Source organism: Podarcis filfolensis, assembly GCF_964270895.1.
Source record: "Podarcis filfolensis genome assembly, chromosome: 4".
Taxonomy (NCBI): Eukaryota; Metazoa; Chordata; class Lepidosauria; order Squamata; family Lacertidae; genus Podarcis; species Podarcis filfolensis.
This window is the reverse complement of record NC_139607.1, coordinates 49,811,465-49,837,946: the sequence shown is the minus strand read 5'-3', so window position 1 is coordinate 49,837,946 and position 26,482 is coordinate 49,811,465. Positions and strand designations below refer to the sequence as shown.

The following is a 26,482-nucleotide window of genomic DNA, read 5'->3' as shown; positions in this document are numbered from 1 at the left end:
CCTTCAACTGCAAAAAGTTGAAACTGCACATGTTAAAAGTGTGTAAGCTACAAGTTACGTGTACTGCAAAACAACAACCCCCTCCCTATTAACCAGTGGAAAAAGGCAGGCTGCATGTTTGCCTTTGGGCTGCTAAAAACAAAATGGAAGTGGGGATATGTAAAAGGCAGCATGCAGTAATGAAGAAGCCACACAATGCACCTTTGGCATTTTTTTTTAAATCCAGCAACAGGGCTTTAAGGTTTTCAAATAGTTTTTAAATGTCTTCAAGTATTTGTAAGTTAGAGCAACAAGTGCTTCTCTTTCTAAAAACAGTTTTGCATTTCATTCCACTTATGTGCCATCGTCAAGCTACACAATAAAGCAAAATCATAACTGAACGCATTTGCAATCCATCCTAAATTCATTTACATGGAAGCAAGCCCCATCCATTATGTAATGGGCCTTACCTCCAAGAAAGCGTTAACTAGGATCACATGGTGCTTATACACAAATATTTCATTTTTATAAGTTAATACTCTTAACAGTCAATCTATAATAAGCTTTCATATTAGAAGCTAGCATTTGCCCAACATACTGGAAACTGTTGCTTCACCTCAACAGCCTTCTTTTGCATATTGGTCTTTAGAATGCTGCATCCAAACCATCATTATAACTTATGTAAATCACTAATGCATATATCAGAAACAGTATCCCTTATCCCAATGACCTCTCTTGATTCAGTGGTTATAAGCAACATTGGTATTGGTATAGGTTTTGCCTGAATAAAAGTTAACAAGGGTTGATTGTTTACTTCAATCAAGCCACCTGTTCCAAAGTAAGTCCCAATGAAGTCAGAATGATTAAAATAGGCTAACGTTTACAATTTCAGTAAAAAATATATATAATACGAATGTCAGTTTAAAGCTATACACATGTATTATGTTTCCCTTGCCTACCAGTCAGAAAAGCTTTCCCCAGCCTTGTTGATATTCTAAACAGCAAACTATTTCAATACTGAAATACATACATCCTTCAGTGTGTGTATTTAGTTCCAAAATGGGAATGAGAAAGAAAAAAGACTAAACATACTGTATTGTCATTCATTACTTTTGTTATGATGGGGTACATTTGTCTAACAAATGGTGGGCTCCCCGAACTACAGTGCTGCACTGGCAATGCAGATCTCTCAAAGGATAACAGATAAGTTTTAAGTCATTCATCAGGATACCATCTTAAAAATAAAAGAGTTTTTTCATAGTATATGCACATAATATTAAAATTAGTCATAATAATTGCATAAATTACAAGTTTGTATGGCTACTATCTATCAAAAGCAAGTCTAATTTACACAGCTTTAGCAATTATTATTATTCTATTGGGCTACCCCATTCAGCATTTCATTTTTCCTTCCAGTAACATTCTGAGGCTGCAATTCTCTGCACCTGGGATTAAGCTCCTCTGCATACTGCAGGAATCGCTTCTGAGTAATTATATACAGGATTGCATTGCAAATGCATGTATTCCACTTCAGAACATCTGGATCAGGATTTCTTTGCTCTTTCCACTTCTACAGCTCGATACCCTGTTTGAAATTTGTATTGCTACTCTTCATTGCTTTTTCTTTAAAACAGAACCATGATATGCCACTATTAACATACATTCATGCAGACAATTGTCCACTATAGCTCCCTGGTACTGTATTTTAAGCCTGATATCTAAAAAGAAGTGTTTTTGGACTAAGGCCCAATGATTTCAATGCGCTTACTTCCAAGTAAGTATGGTTAGGACTAAGGCCTTAGTCTTTGCAATGTAAAATAGCCATAAGTCTTCTACCAATACCATCTCCCTGCTTTGCTGCCCAGCCTTTTCCATGGACCACAGCATTAGTGAATCTCAGTAAGCATATAATAGTTTATATTTCTGTAAACAGTTGCTCATGTGCAGGTCATATACATTTGGCATGTACTAGGCTCTATGCATACGGTTCAACTGATGTGCCATTCAGTTTGCTCTTGCTCTTGCTCTTGAAGAGAATTTTCCTATTCAAAATGCGTGTTAAAGTCCCCCCTTTTTTTCGAGTACCGTCCGATGTGGGTTGCTCTAGGTAGATGAGGTCATTATGTGACTGGCTCATTCCTGGGTCTTTTTGATGGTGCCGTCGGAGGAAAAATAGCTTTGCACTCTTTTTTAATAGCCCACCTGCAATAGGGAAGATGTGAAACATTTTAGTAGGATACGATTTCTGTATTAAGTAGCCTTTATCTGAAATAGTAACAGTCCCTAAGCGAAGCACCTGCCCCACTTTCAATTCAATTTCTCTTTTCTTTTTTAGTCATTGACTTTCTTTTTTTAAAACAGAAGCAGAAACCATAGTCCTAATTATATACTTTAGTAGATGTGCTAGAATACCAATAGTAGTACTTGGTAGTAGTAGTAGTAGTATTGGTAGTAGTAGTAGTAGTAGTAGTAGTATTGGAGCCTCAGCTTCTGGATCTGTCCTTCCAGTGAGCACTCAAGGCTGATTTCCTTAAGAATGGATAGCTTTGATCTTCTTGCAGTCCATGGGACTCTCAAGAGTCTCCTCCAGCACCATAATTCAAAAGCATCAATTCTTCGGCAATCAGCCTTCTTTATGGTCCAGCTCTCACTTCCATACATCACTACTGGGAAAACCATAGCTTTAACTATACAGACCTTTGTTGGCAAGGTGATGTCTCTGCAATATTTGGGGTAGTTTCCAGTAATGATGTAGTGTTAGCAGTGTGAGCTATGAGCAAGATCTCCAGATTCCATATAGACCCTGAGCTATGACTAAATGGCAATAGGAAAACCACCATATGGGCCTTAGCTACCTCCCCTGAGAGAATAGTGACTCACTTCATAGGGTTGTTGTGGATGATTGAAATAAATTACTGTAAATACTCAGAGCTATATAAATGCTGAGTCACAAAGAGTCGGACACGACTAAACAACAACAACCACCCCAAATATTTCAGTAGCAGTTTGTCTGACAATTATGTAAAGTGTAAGAACTCAGCTGTATCACTTTAGGATCATCCCTGAGAATAAGGGCATCAGACCTTTTATTTTCCATAAAAGTATGTATTAGAAGGTGTACACTTATTAGAAAGGCTTATGGAGAAGTATACACATTTAAATCACTTCATGCCAATGTAACTTTTATACAACTATAGGTAAGTAGAAAAGACAGGGCAGTCAAAGAAAAGCTCTCTGTATAGCAAGGAACCTCAGTTAAGTTGTTTAGAGACAGATAGTGATATCCAACTAAGTCATACTCAAAATCAGACCCACTGAAATAAATGGACTGAAAATAAATTCCATTGATTTTCAGTGTATCTTCTCCAAGTACAACTTAGTTGGGTATCACCCATAGGCCTAGTCTTCCTGACATTCAACTTCAAGGTTCAGATAGGAGAATTAAAGTTCTTCACTCTCCTTTTGAAATTACGGTAAGAGTTTAGAGTGCTTAGCTTTATGGGGATCATTCCCTTAGTGACAAACGACAATGATAAACATATTAAACCACAAAACAAGACCCAATCTTACTTCAGTGTACAGCTGCTTAGGGCTGGATGGCTATTATAGAGAAATGGAACTGATGCTTTATTTACTCTAGTTTATGAAGTCAGCAAAACATTTGATAGCAATTTTACCCACTGCTTTTTTAAAAAAGGTCAGGGTATCTGGCATAAGTGTCCATAGCTACTTTCAAGAAATGAAATTTTCAGGTTTATTTTATTTCTATAATGTATTTAATCCTTCAGGTATAGAAAGTAAGTATAAGATGAGTGTGGAAAAGGAATCAGTGCAATGATATGCTGAAAGTTGCATTATTTTTATTGTATGGGATTTTGCAAAGAGGCTAAGCGGGTATGTAACCAGCACAAAATGAAGCTATGATTCTAAATGAAGGATTCATTTAGCTTAGTGTCTTAATGCTAAATTTTGCAAACAGGTTATTCCACACTGTTAAGAGCCAGGGAGATTTACGGCCCCAGTCTAGCATAGTTTACAACTGACACCTCAGAGGACAGCTCCCTTCAAAGCAATTGCTTGTTTTGCACATGTTGATTCATGTTAACTGTGTGCAATAATTTTTACCAAAATGTATGCTAAAAATGACAAAAAATTAGAGAAGTAAATAAATGGTCAATCCAGTTTCAGACTAGGCAGGTGACAACACTAGTTTTTATAAGCCCCCTGATTGGTCAGGCTTCAGAAAATCAGTTTATACTCCTCTTCCCCCTTTCTCTCCAACTACAATGCAAGTATTGGTGCAGTTTCCCATCCGTAGTACTGATCAATAGCACTAAGAACCTGAACATCGGGGGCCATTAGCTTTAGAGGTCTTAAAACAAAGCAAATGATTATGCTACCACCTTTAATTTGTGGGAACCTGCAGACAAATAAGTCGCATGATGTTAAAAGCCTCTTTGTTGTATCATATCCAGCAATCTCACTTTATAAATTCCTAGGCAACAACAGGGTTTACTCTGTACTGCTGGGATTTAAGTTTTCGGCATGACTGGCCAAATACATTTTGCTGTCTCAGGCAAAGGACAGGTTGATGCACCTGCCTTCCCCTCCAATGCACTTGAGTGTAGATGGCTAATTTAAGGGGCAAAGGGCAAACCACATGGCACACACCCCTCACGTGGCACACGACACCTCAACACTAGCTGCCCACTCTACCCGGTACCAGGTAACTGACTACTCAAACAAATGCTGCAATGTTTAGAGCCAGCATGCAGCACAGGGGCCCAGCTATGCATGCACACACACAATGCCTGCTGTTGTCTGTGGCACCCATTCGTGGTATAGAAAGTAGCTACTTCATTTGCTAAAGTTGCATGATGTCCCATCAAGCCACCTGTAGTTAAAATATCCAGCCAGCTCATTCCAGGCAACAAGAAAGTATAATCTCTTGTAAGGTGGGTTTGTGGGAGGAACAGCTGCCATGCACTTCCACCACCTACTATTTAAAAAACGTATCTATCCCACTTGTCGGGGTTATAGAGCATGGATCGTGCAGAGCAGGTTACTTTCTCCTCAGTGCGAACCAATCACAACCAAGCCAAACACATCTGGGACTGGAAAGAAGAGCTTTCATGGCAAAGGGCATAGCATCCAGCAAGCTCAGGAATAAGCACCTCTCCGCTCATAAATTAAGTACTGACTACAAATGCATAAAGGGTATATTCCAGGAAGCCAAGTCATGCAAAGAAAGGTTCTGTGAGCACAATGAGAAAATGGTCCTATCCAGCAGGAGGAGCCTTCACATCTGTAGTGCAGAATGACTTTTGGGCTCCTTTAGTTACTAAAATTTGCGGAGTACAAAATATTCTCTCATTGCAGTAGACGTGAAGGCATACACACACATATGCAAACAACCACTTCCCTTTCAAAGTACATGCAGGAGGCCAATTCCTTTTTAGTTTTATTTGTTTAAAATGGGGGAAGTGGCTATTACTATGCACACACCCCTCTTTTGTACTCTTGATACAAGAACTAAGTTTGTAACACGTTACAAAGAGCTTGGCTTTGAGTGAAAATGTTCTCTTTCACAGCACCTCCAAGCATGAGCATTATATTTCCACAGTTAATGAATTCTAGCTCCAAATGGACTAGATTCTGTGCATTGCAGCTCAGAATGACAAGTGCTTTGCAAGTGACTTGAAATGACATGTGACAGTCCTTTTGTCTTCTAATGCAGCTCTCTTCTGCCCCAATCACTTCTGCAGGGAGTGGGTGAGATCTAAAGCACCAAAGGAACATGCAGGCAAAGGGTGCTGAATTCTCTCCCCACTCACTGCCTTCCGTCTGCAACTATTTTTCACAGAAGCTTTTCTTCTGGCTGGGCCTACTTCTGATACCTGAGCCTAGCTGGCAGGGAGGAAGGACTTTAGGGGAAGAGGGCAAAAGCAGCAAGCAGAGGAAAGACAATTTCTCCAGTTGTCTTAAGGAAAATTCATTCACACAGACTAACAGGTGTACCAACTAAGCTAGAGCTACAACCTATATGAATGGTTATGTCTACAGACACCTTTCGGAGGGGTAATCAGTATAGCCATGAAAGAAACAGATGAAATGTTCTTGGTTTGGTTTTCTTTTTAAAGTAAAAGGTTATTCAAGTTATATTAAGTGTCTCACAGTGAAGCTACACACTCTCAAAAACATCAAGACAGATAACTTACTGCGGAGGCAATTAATTCTGGTTGGCATAGTGGTCCACTTATGTTTACAAAGAGAATAGGTAAGAAATTTGGAGTCAGAAATATAGGTAAGGAGGTAAATATAATGAAGATTCAAAATATGCAAGTTCCAAGTTATATTGGCTGAGAACCTGAAGTTGTGTTTTACATATATGTCTTCCTTATATATATATAAAAAAACACCCTAGTTTTCCATTTTAAAAAATCCCTGCTCTTGAACTTCTCAAACTAAGATTAAAAAGAACCACCACCCACACTGTAAGGCTGTCACACTATTGCATTTTTAAAGAGCACCCACTGACACTCAATTTTTTTCTACCAAATTTAGAATTCATATAACCAGTGCTTTTTCCTGGGAGGACGCAGGGGTACACATACCCCTAAACATTTTGTGAATCTTTGTACTTTTGTCCATTTATTTATTTTTCCCAATTTGAACTATAAAATAGTGATATTCTTGAGTCAAAATGAGTGTACTCCTAAACAACTGTAAAGAAAAAAAGCACTGCATATAAGAAGTCATCCTTTTGCATGTGGTGCTCTTAGAGCTGCTTCACATACCAAGTTGTACAAACTCACCAATTTCAATTAAAGTGTCACAGGACTTGCCGTGGGTTGTCTGTATGCATTGGGGGGGGAACTGTAGATAGTTTTGCTGACAGTACAGTGGTACCTTGGGTTACGGACGCTTCAGGTTACAGATGCTACAGGTTACAGACTCCGCTAACCCAGAAATAGTACCTCGGGTTACGAACTTTGCTTCAGGATGAGAACAGAAATCGTTCGGTGGCAGCAGGAGGCCCCATAAGCTAAAGTGGTACGTCAGGTTAAGAACAGTTTCAGGTTAAGAACGGACCTCCAGAACAAATTAAGTTCTTAACCCGAGGTACCACTGTAGTATGTATTCATAGATTGCACATAAATTTAAAAAGAGAGAACATATAGCCATCTCTCATGTTACAGATATGCTGCCAGCACACACTGCACGAGTACACATGATGTGCTTACTAATGGTGTAGTGTGCAACAGCTCTTATTAAAGTGCTTGAACACCTTTATTTAGGATATATTAAAGCTGGTTTTTTTTAAGTAAGAAAAAGAAAGATGGTATAATATGAATGAATTATTGAAGTACAACGGAAACTAAAGTAATATGTGGATGTTTTACAAGAATTGCTCATTGCAATTTTTGCAATTATAGAAAACTTATAAAAAGATTTGTTCAAGTCTAAACACTTTGCTGCCCTGGCCTGCTTTGGAAGGAAGGACAGGATATATGTTTCATAAATAAAATGATATAAAACAAACAATAAATATAGAGCCGAGTACATCGTTCTTTAGAAGCCCTTTTATGTAGATACTTTTTGCCCAAACTGTACTTTCTCAAGGGTACTGCTTTTGAATGAGGTGCAGCACCCATTTACTAAGGCAGAGAGATGAGTAAATGCAGACACATTAACTAGAATAGGGGAGAAGATGGTGTTCTTAAACAAGTTTATATGTAGAATTAATTATGGAAAGGTAATGAAACTGCTTAAAAAGTGTGCTCATGATTTTATTTTATTTTTAAAAAAAGCTCCAAGAGAAATCACATTACCTTTGGATTTCTTCACAGTTCCAGGTTCCGAGATGCTTATGGAGCTCCCAGACATCTTATCACAGTCTTGGTCTAGTAGTGCATTGCTCTGCCATTGCTCGCTACTGTCATCTAAAGTCCAGGCATCATGGCTGTTTTCCTGGGGATCTTCATGGGCAGGTATTGTTTGGGATACATACAGTGAGAGTTTTTCATTGGAAGGAGACTGTGCAAGAGACCCTTCTACACTGGAAGACTCATCTTGCTTATAGGAGCCATCCATGGCTGCCGCATAGTCCATCATGAGTGCAGCTTCAGTATCCTGAGATAAATTAGTCTGGAACAGTAAAACAAAAGAGATGCAAAGATAAAACTGGTTAAGAAAAATGTATAGGAACCGAGGAGCTGTTCTAGGCATGTCCAAACCCTTGGGGGCTTTTTTGGTTATTCTGCCCTTTTGAGCAAGAAATTTATTTAGTTTTTAAAGTAAATTCTAGGAGGGGGGGAATTACGTAAAGGGTGGGGTTCAGGGGATGCTGACTGATCTTACCTTTGACACCCCTGATATTATGATCGTGCTTTTCTTCCTGGGAGACTTGAGTTTTTGCTTCGCAGATTCACTTAGTTGCCGAATGGCTACCTCAGCCACAGGATCTGTGCCATTCAGCACCAGCAGCTCTGAAAAGAACGCGATTAAGAGAATAACAAGATGCAGACAAGATGCAAGATGCAGGCAACAACTGAAGACACAAAGAATCAAAGCAGGAATCTAGTAGAAAGCCAGTTATTTATGTAAACCAAGCCTTGATTTACCAATATTTTTTCCAGTGCACTCCACTGAAATGCTGGTTTCGACCTATAAAGCCTTAAACGGCTCAGGACTGTAATTCCTCAAGGACTGCCTCTCCCCATATGAACCAGCCCGAAACCTGCAATCATCATCGGAGGCCCTTCTTTGTGTGCCCCCCTCTGTGAAAGATATGGAGGGCAGCAACACGAGAACAGGCCTTTTCTGTAGTGGCTCCCTGCCTGTGCAATACTCTCCCCAGGCAGGCTCACCTGGCACCTTTCTTACATTTTTCTAGTGCCAGGCAGAAACATTCCTCTTCTCCCAGTCCTTTGTTTAATTAGCCAGTCTATGGCCTTTTAAACGGGGAGGGAGGGTATTGTTTTTGTTATGTATTTTTGTGTTTTTATATTGTAAACCACCCTGTGGTACTCAGATGAGGGGTGATATAGAAATTTAATAAATAATAATAATAATTCAGCTCCGACCCTTGAGTTGTGTCTTAAACTTAATGCTATATTTTTACATGTTAATATTTTTAAAGGTCTCTGTGAGCCCTTGCACAAGTAAAACAAGACATAAGGTTTACATGATGATGCATCAGGTAAGGAGCTGCCTTACAACCATAGCCCAGTTCTCTTAGCCATAACTTACCTGTATCTGATGATGATAAAGCCTTGCTTACTGAAGAAGTATTCCGGCAATGGATTGCCTGAACAGACAAATCCTTTTCAATCACCTTCGTTCTAACAGGACTTTGGATTGGTGAATCTAATACACAGAGTATCAGTTATTTTCTCATCTGCATATTTCAAAATATATTCCTTAACAAAGCTCTACTAGGCAAGACATGCAAGTTCCATGATTCAATCTACTGGCAACTTAAAAAAAACCAAAAAAAACCCAAACCCTTAAAAACAGCTCTGGGGATTTCCACATCGAGTCTAAACACTAGGAAGTGCATTTTTAATTCTTCCCTCCCATGACATTTCTCCCTTCCAAAATCCTTTCACCAAACCTGATAACAGTCTTGCTGAATGAAACAGGTACGTATATTGGAAAGGCTCACAGACCAGCGCTTTAACCATTCTGGTCTTTATTTTTGGAGTTTCTATATATTTTTCGGCACATTTTAAAAGCTACCTCACTAGGTCATGGATGCAAAAGCAGGACATGAGTTCAATAAGCACAGAACTGGACATTCTTGACAATTTGTGAAAACTGCAAGCCAGATTAATTTTATTGTGATTCAAGCCAGTCAGCTAGTGTTAGCACTTTCTCACTGTAAAAAATTCACACTTATTATGTAAGTGAGCCTAGAATTACTGGTACATTGCACAGATGCCTTTTATGCTATAGTAAATTTATAATTCATGCATAGTAGATATCTCCACTTGCAGGCTGAAGGACTGACATGGCAGATTTTAAACAGACGTCTCATAAATTAGTAAAAGTAACAATCCATCATCTTCATTTCTGCAATAGGATTTTATTACTTGGACATTCAATCGAGTGTGTGTGTGTGTGTGTGAATATAGTCTCAGGACTAAAGAAAACAAATGATTCTAAAGTTGAACACATGCTGCAGACCTGCTCTGTTTCCTTGTCTGTGCTACAATATAGCTAACACCCACACCCACACTAAAGAAGGAATGTATTGCACATGTCTTTAAGTTTCCAAGTCCCCTGATGGCAGCCTGCCTTTCATCTGGTCACCAATACATTTCCAACTTCTCATTCATTTACAAGCACTGTTCAAAATGCATCTCTTAAGTATAAAGGCAAGTGCTTGGTCAGTGGTGGAATTTGGGCTCTCAAATTTCAGCTGCTCCCTGTGTGACTCTAAAATTTGGTGCTCCTCCCGCTTCTCTTGCTCCATTATGCAGCATTCATTTTGCACCCCCTGCACTGCAGCCCCCAGTACAAGAGCACCAGTTGTGCCAACTTGGTAATACTTGGCGAAGCTATCCATGCACAAAAATTAAGAAAATAAACCTTATGGAAATTCTTATGGTAGCAGCTTCTTACAACATTTTTAAAATTTTTACTCCTTGTACCCATCACCTCCTGAAAGGGTATGAAAAAAGCTGCACTCTTTTTCCAAATTAATTCCTTGTTTTCAACAATATTTCAGTATTTACACATGCTGGCATATGTACTTAAAGTAATTGGCTAGATGATAAAGTGTATGATTTTTTGAACTCATGCAGCTATTTGCAGAACTCAGTACCAGGCTATACTGGTACAGGAACCAACCTTGTGTGACATCATCATGTACCAGGGCCACAGATAATTAGATAATTTAGTACCTGCCTTCCATACATCTTAAAAATGTACCAAAGAATTGCTTTTTTTTTTTTAAGTCAAGCTTTGGGAGCAATCCAAAGTTGTGTTCTATTCTTTCACCTGAATGCAGAATAGATGGTCTCCCTTCTATTAAAGGCTTGGCTTTCACAGCAGTAACAGTAGTGATCACAGTCCCACAGGGCATCACAGTTCGATCTTTCTCTACTTTTGCAACAGGAATCTTTGGGGGAACTTGCAAGGTTCTAGACTCTGAAGGTTCTATGTATAAGAACTAAAGAAGAAAAAAATATAGGATTTTAAAATTCAATTAAGGACGGTTCAGTAGCGATAAATTGGTGATAAAAAATTTTATAGGCCAAATGTAAAGGAAAAACCTGCAATGTATGACCATAGTCCCACTGATTTTTGGAAATCATGTACATAAAAAGAGTAATTTTTGCATAATCTTTAGCTACTTTGCATGGTATACATGTCTTCCATTTACTAAAAGAATTTATAAACTGTGTCGGACTAGAGGACCCTTGTGGTCCCTTCCAACTCAATAATTCTATGATCCTATGAAATGTTTCCAAAGCACCAAATTATGCAAATTGAGTATACACCTAAGTCATATTTCAGGGAAAGCCATTCATTTTCAAAAGCTGCCTGAAAGCAAGAAGTTGGGAGCTGATTAAAACTGGTTGGGTCAGGAGGAAAAAACTAGTTCGAGAAGCCAGCTTTTAAACTTAAAATTCTACCTCTGCAGTAACGGATCCTACAGTAGAGCTACTACTGCCGAGCTGACTGTTCAGTGCAAAACCTTTGTGTCCAGAAGGCTGTCTCCTGAACAAGTCCAAAGGTACAGCAGCCACAGCTGAGAAACCACCTGCGTTGAAAAGAAAAGAAATGCACTGAAATCTATCTGTACATGAATCCACTAGATCAGCATCCTATTAGATTGTTGTTGCAGAAATAAAAGATTAGACACATAAAATGAATTTATCTGCAATACTTACTATCCAGTCCCCCTTTTTCTACAATCTTTACTTGCAGTTCTTTTGATTTGGCATTTAATTCACTGTGAACAGAAAAAAAAGCATTTTAGAACTGTCATATAGTTTCATATTTTGCAATATAGATTACTGACTACAGCCTATCCACATCCTGGAAAGTTTCACAAGGTGGATTCCTGTCTGCCAAAATAACTGCTAAAAGGTATAAGAACCTTGCAAGAAAAATAAAAAACTTACCTCTCCACACACCTCACTTATTGCAGTATATCAAATTGACCAAAAAGTAAAAAAAGAACTTATTTGGTAAGACCACTGTACTGTCTTCAGCAATACTGAAAATGTATTAAGCTGCTAACAATTAAGAAAATACAACCTCTCTCATTTAATCGCTCTTCACTGGACAACCCAAGAGCCACCCATGTTTGTTTAAAACAAACAGCAACTAAGACTTCCCCCGCCCTGTCCCCAAGCATTGGCACTAGAATATTTAGGAAATATGATAACTTATGAATGCTTAGCAGATAGGATTTTCCCCTGCCCCATAGTGACATCTGGAGGATAATAGAAGGTGTAACATTTCCCACTGTGCTTATTATAGTGTTATTAAAATCAGAACTTACAAGATGAATTCATCTTTCCAAGAGAAGTCCATGGGACTATTGGCTGCAGAGCTTGAAAACTTCTGCAAAGGGTCATTGAGCTGGATTATGCATACTGGGTTAATGCCACCTGCAATGAAGGTAAAAGATGAGGAGTTTGTTTCAAGTGAGAATTGCTTAAGGTACCTCTTTATGCTTTTCACATTTGAGTGAACTACTGGCAGGAGACCTCATCCAAGAAACCCTTTGGGAGTTGTGTGAGAAGTATAACCTGTACCAACATGGCTAGCAGTGCAAGGTCTGTTATCTACATGACAACAAAGCAGAAGCAAAGTTACAAGAATGAAGTTAGGAACTCGGGAAGGTTCCTGTGAGCAGAAGCTTAATCATTCCATCTTTGGGCAGGGGAATGTTCTGTGTGCACAGTGGCAAATACAGATTATTTTCAAAACAAAAGCCTCCATTTCCCTTTTGATTCAAGCCCTTAGTAGCCAGAAATGCAATTCTAGATGTATGCTAAAAAAAACTGTTTTAATGTTTGAAAGCTGCTCAGGAGACTCAAAGATCCTATTAGCCATTCATCTAGGGCTTCCTTAGGAAAAATACAACCAAACCATGATTCGAATCACAACAAAAGCAAGACTGTCAAAGACTATGCTGCTCCAAGATCAATTATCATCCAAATTCGGCCAAGATTTGGAAAATAGGGGTAACAATCAGTTAAAAACAGTATGCAAAGGCAAGGTGAAGATCTCTACCCTTAACTCTGGCCTGCCCTGAAGTTAGGGAAACAAGCAAGCATAGACTTGTAGAACCTTACAAAACCTGATGGGCAAGTTTTTAATTCAGCTTCTCGTAAACATGCTGCACAGTTCACAGCACACATAATGTAATGCCACCTATACCTTTTGGCTGTTCTGATGTTTTTTGTGTAAGGCACTTCTAGTTAATACAACAGAAGAAAGTGTTTCAGTTATTAAAATACTGTCATCAGTGAAGAAACATATGAGCAATGTAAGGTATGAAAAAGGATGGCTGGAGAGAAATATTTTTCTGTACTGAAGTTAAAAATAATATTTTTAAGAAGTATTATTATAGAAGGCCCATATTACAGAGATCAATGAAGAGTTCACTCTACATAAAAGAGAAAGTTCACATCTCTCTGGGGTGCTTCCCAGTGGGGTATAGGCCACCCAGTGTTCAGAGTGCAAGGCAAGTTCTTTCCTAACCTCAGAAGCATCTCTGGGAATTTTATTTGGGCAAGAGTGTTGAGAAATGTCTCCTAAGGGCCTGGAGTCCACACATGGAACTGCAACTCAAAAGAAAAGAAAGCAATTTGTTTGAGGTGTTAGCTTGCCATACGATGTGCCTCCTTGTGAGAGTTCTCCACTCTACATACAAAATCCTGAAGCTTCAGAGAGGAAAAAGAATAAACCAAATCTCAACCAGTCATGTATCCCTGAGGCAAAGCCCAAGCCTTTCTCTGCAATTATGGGATATAATTTGTGACCACTGCTTGTTATTTTTGCAGAATTAAGAGATTATAATATGGGGACAAAGGGAAGTAAAACCAAGTTATTTACCCGCAATGCTTTGATTGGTCAGTGTAGCTTTGATGTTTTTCATCAGCAGTTTTAGTTCATGAGCCCTTGGAGGTTTAGGAGGACTGGTGCCCTGAGGCACAACACCTGTTTTTTTTACATTCTATTAAAAGGAAGCAAAACAAATAAGATTGTTTTAGATAAACTCCAAGCAATTTATGTTCACATCAATTAACTTCCAACAGTCATACATATGTGTGAACTGGACAAATAGATTTAGCCAAAGCCCTGAGTCATAACTTACCACAGCACTAATGAAGATGGAGGCACAGCAGTGACAAATAAAAACAGACTTTAAAATAAAAATAGATAAATACCTGCAATGCCTTTACATCTGTAGGTTTTGTACTCAGAATCACAGAGGGAGATGCTGAATTTATGAGATACCGCAGCAGACCTTTAAGTGTTTCTGATACTGCACATGCCCCAGCTGTCAGGTCCTAAAAAGGAAGAATACATTGATACATTGCACTGCTTGTAAAATTCAGAAGCTTGGTTCACTTTCGAAAGACACCACAGCTATATTGCTCTACATGCACTGTACTGAACAAAAACAGATTTTTGCTCCACTTCTCTGGGCTTAAGTTGCATCAGGAAAATGGAAATATGTGTAGACATAAGCTCCTTTCCTATGCTCTTACTTACAGCAAAGAGAAATAGTCAAAGCAGTTTGTATAGCCATGATGCACTCAATTAGAGCAACTTTGTCAAAAGCCAAGTCTAAAAGAGCCAAGATCCAAGCAAGAGATCACACTGATTGGCTTACTTCCTGGCAAGGCCCCACAAGTCATTAATAAAATTGCTGATCCACACTGCTCACCAAGAAGGGTCTGCGGTCATAATGCTGCATTATGACTATTTAAGGAGAAGGCATCATTTACTCTGAACAACCTTGACAATTCTCTGCATTATTTTAAAAAAGCAATTCCTTTGTGCAGATGCCGATCCATGTGCAACATTTAGCTGTGGATAATGACTAAGACAACAGAATATCACCTTTAGCTAAGACCAGGGTAAGATACAGGTCATGTATGCATGTTGTCAACACCCTTTGAACACACACTGTTCTTCAATACTTCAGTCATGTACACCCCTCTGCTAACCTCCTTATTCTTACCCCTAAAAGTTGCACTGCAACAACTTAAATACCAGTATTTGCTTTAGTGCCCCTTTTCTAGTTCTGAATATTCAGCAGGAGACACAGCAGCTAAATCCAATCCTGCCTCCTATCTGATATTTTAGTAGCATGAGCCCCATAAATGCTGCCACTCAGGTGGGGTCTCTCAAACTTGACTTTTAGAAGAGAGAGCTTTTAAAAACCCCTTTTGGATGAGAAGGCCATCCATAACATCCCCCCAGTACACAATTTTGGGCAAACAGCGGCCCTTTTTGTTGCATCACAAAGTGCTTTTAAGTCTTCCAAGCTTGGTGTGTGGGGCAGGAAACTAATCCTCAAAGGGGGGTGGGGAATGTAAAAGAAGTCTCGTTGGGTGTGTGGAGTTAATCACTGTTCTCTGTGAGGCAAATATTAAAATATCTGTAGACTATTATTAAAGGTGAGCATTGGAAGCAGTGGCTTATAATTACTCATGCAAAACTGACACCTAAACATTTAATTTGAATCATTTCAAAGAGCCATGCTTCCAAGCCAATATGCCATGGATTGCAGCTATACATCTTCTCCTAAGTAAGCTGCCTTGGAAGCAAGTCTTTCTAGGTGTCAGATCAAGGTATTGGTGATTATTTAAAAAGTTAGAATCAAATTTGCATAAGCTGCTGCAAACATAATCATTAATTTAACATGTAGTTTTGATGGAAATCGTGCTAGACACAAGCAAATGCTAACAGACTTACCTCCTGTACTTTAGTAGGCTTAATTTCAGTGTTTGTTTCTGAGGTCCAGATGAAAGACCACTTGACCTGAATGTCTTCCTCTTTGGATTTCATTGAAAGTTTCAGCTGTAAATACGATATCATTACCATTTTAGTTTTGCCCATTAACAGATCTTGTACCCTAATTCTACTAGTTTTTCCAGCAATTCACAATGGTTGCAATTCATCAAGCAAGTACTGGGAATTTCCCATTGTCAGAATCTGAATATTTTGTGCTTGTAGATTTTTTTTTGCCTTCCATAGCCACAAAGGGAGCCCAGTCACCCACACAATTCATTGATAACCATAAACAATCAGATCAATTTAACCTGCCATCATTTATAATTCACGCTTGCTAAAAGCTGAGCCATAGCAGTCACTAACTGCATATTAGGGACACAACATTTCATAATATCTCCATATCTGTTTATATTTAGAATCCTGGTTCTGAGGGTTCAGTCAAACTACAGCTATTAAGTTCAGATGTACTGGCAAACTATGGTTTGATTCAATAAGAAAGTAATGACTTAAGCTTTGCATGCAAGGGGGGAGGAATGGTTGAGCCTACACATCTAAACCATGGTTACCAGAATTCTTCAAATGCAGTCAATATTAAACCCGAGGAGGACTTTTCAAAAGTTCCACTTACTAGACTATCTGGGCTAACCTAATAATAGAAATAAATAAAACTATAGGTAAAATTTAGCAAAACAAATTACCTGCAGATGAAGTGGAGACAGTTTTACACTGTAAGACTGACATTCCGAAGTAACAGATGAAGAAACAGAAGAAGGATTGGGCATACTGACAATAAAATGAAAGGCATTTCCAATTACATTACAAGAGACCACCTGGAATAAAAGTAAAACTTGGCTTTAGAGACTGCATACACACATTTATATAGGACACTATTATGTGCATTTATGTAATTGACTGTCACCCACTGACAGTAGAGTTCAAGCTTTCATTGTGGCAACACATGTAGTCTAAAATTAAAGGAGGCCTCTCCCCCACCTCCTCAGGTGAATACAACTGGCATATAATACTGTCCATTGTATCAAAAAGTCTAATTTTAGAACCAAAATTATATTCCTCTAAAGACAGAAATAGAACAAAGAAGTGAGGACCTGCAACTCAAAATGGTGCATTATATACCCAGCTGCTGACAAGAGCATTCAATGTTCCAGCAAGTATTTGGGATTTGTAGGGGAGCGGAGAGAGAGAGAAGTAGAGGTTGTTTTTTTCCCCTTTCCCACATTCCTGACACCTTTCCCTCCTACGTTGCTATGTAGAGCTAGCCCTGAGTCCAATCACTCCACCCTGCCTTGCACTGTATTGGAGAATGAGGAAGTTTCTAGGGAAAGGGAAGAGGTGGGCGTTTATTCTTCCCTCCCTCCTGAAACTGCCCTGGATTGTTCAGCGAGTTTCCCCCACAACCAGGATACAAGCTGTTTGGGGCTTCAGCAGGTCAGTTCCTACTCTCTCCCCACCCATTTCATTTTCCTTTCCTCCAAAACTGACACACTCAACTTTCTATGGAATTTTGAATGTATGTGTTTGTGGGGGGGGGGGGGACAAGGGATGTCAAATGAAATAACCAGAAAATGAAATTTAACAGGAAGATATATTAAGTTAGGGAACTAGCTCAGTTATGTTCTGCAACATGCTCTTAACAGACCAGTTGCTCTGCTTCATTAGAGGGGGGCGGGAACCCTTTACACAGGCAGAAGCAGAACCCCCTCACTTTTTTCTCCGCCATGCCATTTAACTGAAATCAATATTTTTAAAATTTGTAAATCATGCCCTTACTGTTTGTGGCTCTAAGTTTAGTTATTAATACAATCAGCCTCTAATGCAAATTCATTTGCCTGACAGATTTTCAACATCCTATTAGAATACACAAATATATTATTTAACTTGCTTGCTTTTCAGCCACAGAGAGATTTGTGAAGGTTAGCTCAGGATGGTCAGACAAAATTAAGAAGACGCTTTCTTATTACCATTATTAGTCTGGCTTCTGCTGAAGACCAGACCAATGAACCACCACTATTCGCCTCTAGGCTTACCTGCAAGAGTACAACATTTTCTCCCCGCCCCAGATTCCTTTCCCACAACCTTTGCAAATAATAATGGTGAAGGCTATTAGAAGCACATATTTCTCTTTCTCAAGCTATTCTCTTTCCCAAGAACAGGTTTGCCTTGCAATTCCTATTAACTATTTCTTGTCTGCTAACTTTCAAAAGCAGAGTAGCATAACCCTAGTCATTAATCCTGTCATTAAGAGATCTGTGCAAATTTTACATAGCTAACATAGAAAAGGTTGTTTATTTACCAGCATGATGCACAATTTAGCCAAACTATTTTGTGAGAAACATCACAAGTAGCAAATTGGGAAAGACTGTATTGATAGAAGAGTGTCTATGCATGCACACAAAAGCTCATACCAATAACAAACTTAGTTGGTCTCTAAGGTGCTACTGGAAGGAATTTTTTTTAAAAAAATTCGACTATGGCAGACCAACAAAGCTACCTACCTGTAACCAGAACGGTATTGATAGTTAGTGAAAACTATAAACACATACTTCTGGGCATAGTGATATTGTTACATTACTAGTCCTTATAATCGTATTTTGCTACAAAAAAGAAAAGACCGCAAATATCCAACTCTCTCTCTGAAATGGAATACACAAGATGAAACGGTTAAATCGGTCATGATTAAATGGGCTCAGGACATTGGTCATAATATCTTGTTTGCTGATTGGGAAAAGTTGTGGACCACCGGGATAAAATTTACGGCATGTAATGCCTTAAGAGAAAACATTATGAAAATGATATATAGGTGGTACATAACCCCAGTCAAGCTTGCAAAGATTTACCATGTGCCTGATAACAAATGTTGGAAATGTAAAGAAACTGAAGGTACATTTTTTCATCTTTGGTGGACCTGCCCGAAGATTAAGGCATTCTGGGAAATGATCTATAATGAACTTAAAAAGGTATTTAAATATACTTTCCCCAAGAAACCAGAGGCCTTTCTCTTGGGTATTGTCGGCCAAGGGGTGTTAAAGACGGATATAACTTTCTTTATGTATGCTACAACAGCAGCTAGAATACTCATTGCGAAGTACTGGAAGACGAAAGAACTACCCACACTGGAAGAATGGCAGATGAAGGTGATAGACTATATGGGCTTGGCAGAAATGACGAGCAGAATCCGAAACCAGGGAAGAGAAGCAGCGCAAGAAGAATGGAAAAAATTCAAGGACTATTTAAAGAAATATCACAAAGTTAATGAAAGTTAGAATGATGTTGGACTGGAAAGTAAATGGTTACTATTAGCAATGGTTAAGACAAGGAGAATAAGGAAGAATAGTCTAAATTTAAATTAAAATAAGGGAAGATTTGCTGAACAATCGATAAGAATCTGGAATACAGAAAGGGGAGGCATGAGGAAGTCGGGGAAGATAGGATATGAAATTAGGATATGAAATGATACATGTTTTTTGTTTTGTTTTTGTTTTTGTATGTTTATGTTTGTTGTATTGTGTTTATATGGAAAAATAAAAATATTATATAAAAAAAAAAAACAAATATCCAACTCTCCACTCAACAGCCAACTCATACAATACTCTCAGGACAGACACCATAACAGCAAGCAGGGAGTCCCTTACTGTGATTCCACTGGCGTTATTTATCAGCTTAAAGAAGTCTTTTAGGCTCAGTAGGTCTTATTCCCAGGTAAGCATACACGGGATTTATGCCTTAAATTGTCACTATGGTTCCTAAAGCTGCAACACTTACAATTTTCCCCAGCAGTGATGTTTTCAGGTGGCAAATTAAGTGGTCTATACTCTTTTAGGGTCTAGAGTAGAATCTACTGAAAGGAACTCAGGGAGAGGGCTCAATATATATGTATCAAACAGCATAACCAGGTCTCTAAAGTACTCATTGGGCATTTGACAAGTGTGTTTATGTTAACAGGCAGTGATGAGACAGTGACAGGGAGCTGCCCCTGTTCTGATCAATTGTTCACTCCTGTTGAGGAAAGAGTTAGCTAGCAAAATGCCTGAAGACAGCTCTAGTGATCTTTCTTCCTTGTACTGATCAGGCCCACATCTCCTTAATTTCACTAGTGCTAGGTAGCTATTCATCAGCAGTAAAGTATTCCAACAAAGAAATTGGTTAACAAGGCACAGCGTGTATGAATAGTTATGCTACTTCAGGCTGTTACTGATGAAGTCTTCACATTGCATTTGTCAATATAAGCTAATCCTGGCCATAGCAAGAAAATTATAAAAGAGGATTATTGCTACTGTATGATTTTCTGTTATCAATATTCACAGGCACGTGACTGAGAGGACACACCCACTGCTAGAGAAAAGCATGTATTTAACAACGAAGTGAAAGTCTGCAGAGTGCCACTCCCACAGTTCACAACAGTTGGAAATTACAGACAATATTATGTGAACTTTGTTCAGGGTGTGCCTTAAGCTAAGAACAGCAGGAACAGAGAGATAAAAGTGTAACTCCATCCAGAAAGGCCAGCCTACAAGATGAAGGCATACCTCAGACTAGGCTTGTTTACAGGGGATTAAATTGAACCCTTGATCCTACTCCTGTTTTGATATTATTACCTTTGCTTACAGGAGTACTTCTGCAACTTACTCAAAGATTTTGAAGCCAGAAGGACTTGTGCTCGTGTTTGCTTCTCATGGAGACACTGGTATGTCAATTCCTAGCATACTTGTGCCTGATTTGCGAATAATTGTCTTCACTGGAGTGATTTCAGATACACTCCAGTGAGAACAGCCTTGCAAAAAAGCAGTCCTAAAATTTTTTGTAGTACCAGTTAAATTAAACACTATGTAGTTTGCCAACCACATCAGGAGCCTGACAACCAAGTCGGTTGGCATATTACTAACAAAGACAGAGTTCTTAATATGTAATGTTTTTATTATTTCAGATTCTAACTAGGGCTTTCTGTGTATTCACAGGGCTTCTGTTCCAACATCAGATGCTAAAACACTATGCATATGCTTCTTAGAAAAACAAAATGCAGCCCTTACAATTATATATCCATTCCTGGTCTTTATATTTGTATAGCTTATATTTTATGGAATGCAGTTTCTAAGAGGGCAAGTTATTAACCAGTTGCATAGGGGCATACTGCATTTTTAGTACAGACCACTTTATTTGTGTATATTAATGATCATAAAAGAAAAAGGCAATCAGAGACAGACAGACAAAGATAGGGTGTGCAGTCCAATAAAGAAAATAACAAATTGTTACACTGACTGATATGTATCATTTTAAAATTGTCCTTGACCCAGATCTAGAGTTCAGAAATTCAAATGCATACATTTTGGTGGGGATGGGAAAACGAGACAAGAGACCCACAAAGTAAGGAACTATCAGGTCAAGCAAGCTCACCTTTTCATCAGCAGACTTTACCACACTTACAACACGTTGTACCACAAGCTCTAGAGGCTGAGGAGCTGCATGTTCTTCAAATGTAAACAAGCGGGAGTCCTGGGGGAGAAAAGTAACATTTATTTGAAATAGTTTCCATAGCCCAAGGCAGAAATGCTTCTGAGTTCCAGTTGCTGGAAACCACAGGAAGGAAGAATGCTCTTGAGCTCAAGTCCTCCTTGAGAATTTCCCACAGTCATCTGGATGAACATGGTGAGAACAGGACGCTAGACTAGATGGGCCATTGGCCTGATCCAGCAGGCTCTGACGTTCTCAGTTCCCTGTTTGGCATGGGTTTCAGAGTATATGTTATTATTGAAGTTCACAGATTCCAAAGAACCCCAAACAGCTGGATGTTCAGCTAAATTCCAAGTCCTAGGACTAAATTTAGGAAGAAATATTTGACAATTAAGTATGCAAATATGCTTGCCATAACAGCTCCTTGATTTCATCTGAATTAGGTGCCTGAGAAGCTCAACTGCTTATATTAGAAGAGCCAAAAAGCAACTTATATTTATCTTGCTTAGTAATGTGTGCCATAAATCATGTGGATACAAGATCGTCACCTAATTGTGTCACCTAATTATTACTTCAGTATAAACAGAAACCAAGTAATGGCTACTTAATACTGTGGTGGACATAAGTTTAGTTTTAAGAACTAACCCCTGTGAGCAGTCCATGTCCACCCCATACTGACAATACTAAACAGAGTAATTTTACCAACAAGTTACTTAGCATTATACAGCACTTTAGAGTGTTCAAAGGATTCACATTAACTCCCCCAGTCTTCCTAATGATTCTTTAGGGTAGGCCAGTATTATTTGTATAATTGCAAATTAGGGGCTAAGGCCAACAGATTCTAGTTCGCCCAAGGCAATCTTGTAGGATGTTGCATCTCATTGAGGACACTCTTAGGGTTGTGTCTGATTAGGGTTTGCTCAAATATTATTGTGGGGTACAGCCTCCAATTCCTTATTCATTTCTACAAATATTATCAAGAATGCTAGGCATGCAACAATAATTGCCAGTAGTTTACACAAAACTGCAGTGAACAAGATACAGTGCTTGGGTTGTCTCATACAAGGCAATCTCCTGGAAATGCAACTGCATGATTTGGGGTGGCCCAAGTATGAAATTGGGGTGAATAGCCCCAGTTCCTTATTTGTGTTTTCTGAGGTTCAAGTACTATGCAAAACACAATGTGTTTTTTGTTCTGTTAGAGAGTCATATACACAAATATTATTAAACTGACATTACCAGCTGTAGCTGGTGTGTGTGTGTGTGTGTGTGTGTGTGTGTGTGTGTGTGGTAAACTACATGCTCATACTTTCAGTTCATTATAATATACATGAAAGCTTGAGTCATGGGGTAAGGAGAATGTGTGCATGAATTCAACTGTGCTTAGCTTATTTTTGGTTGCTGTTTTGTTACTGTTGTTATTATTGTTTTATAGATTATGAAGGCTGAAGTACTTTTTGGATCCTATAATATGATTTTTGTTGTAATTGTGATGTTTAGCTTTTTTTAGTAGTTTTGTTAATAGTGTTTTATAGATCGCAATTGTTTGATTGATCATTTATAATTGTTTTGCTGGTGATTCATGCTGTATTTGTGATGTTCTATTATTGAATTGTTATTTATAAGCAGCTTTGGGATTCATTTGAATGAAAAGTGGCATAGAAATATAATTGATCAATCATTGGCAGGGGAAAGGAATACAACTCCTGTTGAACACAAGTAAACTTTAAGCAGTGCTGAAAGCTCTACTGCAGATGTTCTCAAACTGTGGCCAATGGAAAGGTTGCTGAACAGCTGAGACTTTCTGTTCTCAGTCCTGCACTCAAGCTACTGCTGCTCCACTGGCTTATGACAATTCACAAGATTTTAAAATGTGCAGAAAAAATTAACTGATTTGTAGGAAGGACTCTATGAACTGTAAGCAGAGACACTGTATGAACTTTTGTAACCCCCCCCCAAATCTTTAATAAAAACATTTTTTTAAAAAGAGTAATGGTCACTTAAGACTGGGTACATTTACCTTTCTCTTTTGTACTTTCAGTCATGTATGATGTGATTTTAATGACCTGTTCACATTTGTCAAGTAACAAATAAGTAAAATAAATAAAGCTAGCACACCCCTTCATGGAAAGATGGAGAATTTAGTAGTCATCTGCATTGCTAAAAATTTAGGATTTCAAGCCTGTGTGTGTGTGTGTGTGTGTAATCTCTTGAACTTGCAACATTAGCAATGGAGTCACATTTAACTACAAACTGCTTATTATATGTTGCGTATGCTCAGTTGTTACATTAACATTCTTCTCGAGTCTGTGATGAAGCAGAAGAAGCAAATCAGAGTTTCACTGGCTTCCTGATGACAGCATTGTTTTGAGTTGGACGGCTCAGTGAGAGAGTAAAAACACATTGCACTGCCAGGCAGTGAACTCATCAAAAGAAAAAGGATGCAGTTGCTTTCTTGGAAAGGATGTACGGATGCAAGGCATTGTTACTTTCCTATCAGCTTTCCTACAGTGTGCTTGCTTCCTAGCCTTTGACCCCCTCACAATTTACAGTTCAATTTGCAGGTTTTTTTGTTTTTGATTTAAAGTTATTAAGATCTAATGGAACACAGACAAGCAACGTGCTAGGTCAGGTATCATTAACCTTTCCTGACCCAGGACCCAGTTTTAAACCAAACATGCATTTGGGGACGCATTTCTTAACCTTTTACCATACATATAATTGCAGGGTGCTAGTCAGAGGCATGCCTAAGGGTCGGTGAAACTGGCCTTCATCGGGGTTGCAGGCCTGTGGGGCACTTGAGCAAAAATCACCTACCAGGCTACGGAGCGTATATATGTGTGTGGCGAAGCACTGAAATTTAGGATAAGGTTCCCATCCTTCACACAAAGGGGTGCAGTAAAATGATTTTTCAGGGGTGGGCACCAATAAGGGATCCTAGGTATGCCTCTGGTGGTAGTGCTCCTTTTGCAATCCACCTTGGCTCAGGCCATGATCCACAAGCGGGTCGTGACCTACCAGTTGCAGACCAATGGGCTAGATGACTATGCACGGCACAACCACTTTGATTTATATTTTATATAAATTTCATGAAACAAAAACATAATAGCAATAATAATAAAGAGAGCTCCTGGGGGGCAGCTGCCCCCCTAAATCAAGTAAGTTAAAAAAAATATTAACTGACCAATTTCATCACAGATAACTCAGTTCTGTCTCCCCTAACAAAAAGCCTGTCCACTCCTTAAAATAAATCATATCTATGCCCATTGGTGGGAGAAAAGGAGGCTGAATGAATGAACGCTTGGGATAGGAGTTTTAAGGGATAAGGTAAGTGAACAAAATCACAAACAATAGTGAAGGAATTGCTCCATTTTCCAGAAATTCAAGAAAACCCAGTGAGTCTATACATAACCTACTTGCAAATAGTTGTCTGGTAGCAAGGAGGAAAAGATCCCTTTTTTTAGATTTTAGATTTCAGGTTAAACAAAATTACACTGATCATTCCACATGGTCTCACTGATTTTAAGCAACTATACAGCCCCTATACATTTATGCTTGGGCGCTTATCAATCACCCTCTGTTGACATCAACCAAGTCCACTCCCTAAGCAAAGCTGAAAGGTCCTGCCAGTGTGTGGTCAACGAAAATCGCCTGCTCTCGGATCAGTGCAGCCAGTGCAACTCACAACAGTTAAGAATCGAGCAGCTTTTACGGTGCAATTCTCATGACACCTTTGACTTGAGTGCAAGTTCTCTGCCCGCCCGCCCCCACCCAGTAAATATTATTTGTCGTTGCTCAATTTCAGACTGCAGAGCGCCTTAGCGTATCCCCCTGTAGTCTGTTTGCAGCAAAAACAGCACGCAGTTTTGTTGTGGCACCTTCCAAGACTAACATAACAAGTATGACGATGGCGGAAGCTTCTTTGGACCACGGTGCGCTTCCTCGGGTGCACGAAGTCCTCTTCTCCTGAGTTGCAGGTCCACAGGACACAGTTTGGCGAGGCAAGATCGCGACCAGCGAGGTGAGAAGGAACTGCAGGGAATGGGATGGCGAGCCCAGCTCCCTCCGGAGACGGAACCGCGCAGAGCTCGCCTCAATTCTTTGTCTTACCTCTCTTGCTTTGGCTTCCCGGTTAAGCGCCGCTATCCAGGCTTCCTGCCACTGGCTCCTCCAGCTGCTCAGAGACAGCAGCCAGGCGAAGAGGGGACCCTCGTCCTGGGGCAGAAGTTGCTCCGGCGCCGGCGAGGGCTGCCTCCGGGCGCCGTGCCGCAGCGCGCCCAGGCCCCACTGCACCAGGTAGACGGCGAGCACGGTCAAGGCGGCCGCGAACAAGGAGAGCAGCGAGAGGCGCTGCAGCTCGCCCAGCCAGTAAGCCAGCCCAGACATGACTGACCATAATGAGGGGAGCGGCGGGGGAAGCCTCCTCACATGGCAGCAGGATCCCTCCCCGCCTCCCCGCGCGCCTCAAGGCATCGGGCTCCTCCGCGCTGCCGCCGCCGCCCCCGGCCCACGAGGAGCAAGAAGAATCCCCTCTCCGGAGGGGCGAGAGCGAGCAGCCCCGGCGACGGAAGGGCTCGCGAAGGGCATTCGCCTCCCTCAGCGAGAGAGAAGTCGCCCGAGCCAGGAGCCAGCAGCGAGCGGGACCCCAGGAGGAGGAGAAGGAGGAGCCCGCGTCACAGGGCAGGACCTGCCCAGCCGAGCCTTCAAGCAGCGCCACACGCGCGCAGCTACCGCAGCCGCCGGCCGGGAAGAGGACGCGGAGAAGCCTTCAGAAGAGCCGCCAACAAAGCGTGCTCCTCGGCCCCGGGAAGCGGAGGAGCCAGCAGCCGCATCCTGCCCTCGCTCCGCTCCTCTCCGGGCAGCCCAGCGCGACGTGCGCGGCTCCTCAGGGCTCGGCAGCTGTCCCGCCTCCGGGAGCTGAGGGAATCGTCGTCCGGCTCTCAGCTAAGCTGCCCCGCCGCCTGCGAGGAGGAGAAGGGGAGGGAGGAAATCCCCTCCCCTCTCACGCGGACCGGGCAGCAGCGGCTCCTTATCCCTCGGCGGCCCT

At 40.2% G+C, this 26,482-nt stretch overlaps 2 protein-coding genes across 2 annotated transcripts in view; one reads left to right on the top strand and one right to left on the bottom strand.

Annotated features, from left to right (window-relative positions):
* Positions 1 to 235: 235 nt before the first annotated feature.
* C2CD2 (C2 calcium dependent domain containing 2) lies at positions 236 to 26,482 on the bottom strand. The gene is made up of 14 exons (XM_083608765.1): positions 25,546 to 26,482; positions 21,379 to 21,477; positions 16,668 to 16,799; positions 15,931 to 16,035; positions 14,394 to 14,516; positions 14,059 to 14,179; positions 12,497 to 12,605; positions 11,880 to 11,941; positions 11,622 to 11,749; positions 10,984 to 11,155; positions 9,232 to 9,348; positions 8,341 to 8,468; positions 7,812 to 8,127; positions 236 to 2,181 (listed from the first exon to the last, which is right to left on the bottom strand). Exons 1-14 carry the CDS (start codon positions 25,819 to 25,821, stop codon positions 1,955 to 1,957), a joined length of 2,115 nt encoding a protein of 704 aa, XP_083464891.1. The 5' UTR covers positions 25,822 to 26,482; the 3' UTR covers positions 236 to 1,954.
* Positions 16,806 to 26,482, top strand: part of UMODL1 (uromodulin like 1) — an 81,758-nt gene continuing 72,081 nt past the window's right edge. Inside the window, exons 1-2 of the mRNA XM_083608746.1 lie at positions 16,806 to 17,415; positions 20,595 to 20,671. Of these exons, the coding sequence (XP_083464872.1) occupies positions 17,291 to 17,415; positions 20,595 to 20,671 (202 nt within the window). The 5' untranslated portion in view covers positions 16,806 to 17,290. The remainder of the gene's footprint in view (positions 17,416 to 20,594; positions 20,672 to 26,482) is intronic.

Excerpts from the sequence above, each read along its gene's own strand:
- C2CD2 (XM_083608765.1), bottom strand. The coding sequence starts at position 25,821 with ATGTCTGGGCTGGCTTACTGGCTGGGCGAGCTGCAGCGCCTCTCGCTG. Across the intron at positions 11,156-11,621 it reads TAGGATCCGTTACTGCAGAG|TTCTTATACATAGAACCTTC; the intron begins GTAGAATTTTAA and ends TTTCTTCTTTAG. Across the intron at positions 8,469-9,231 it reads TTTATCATCATCAGATACAG|AGCTGCTGGTGCTGAATGGC; the intron begins GTAAGTTATGGC and ends CGTTCTTTTCAG.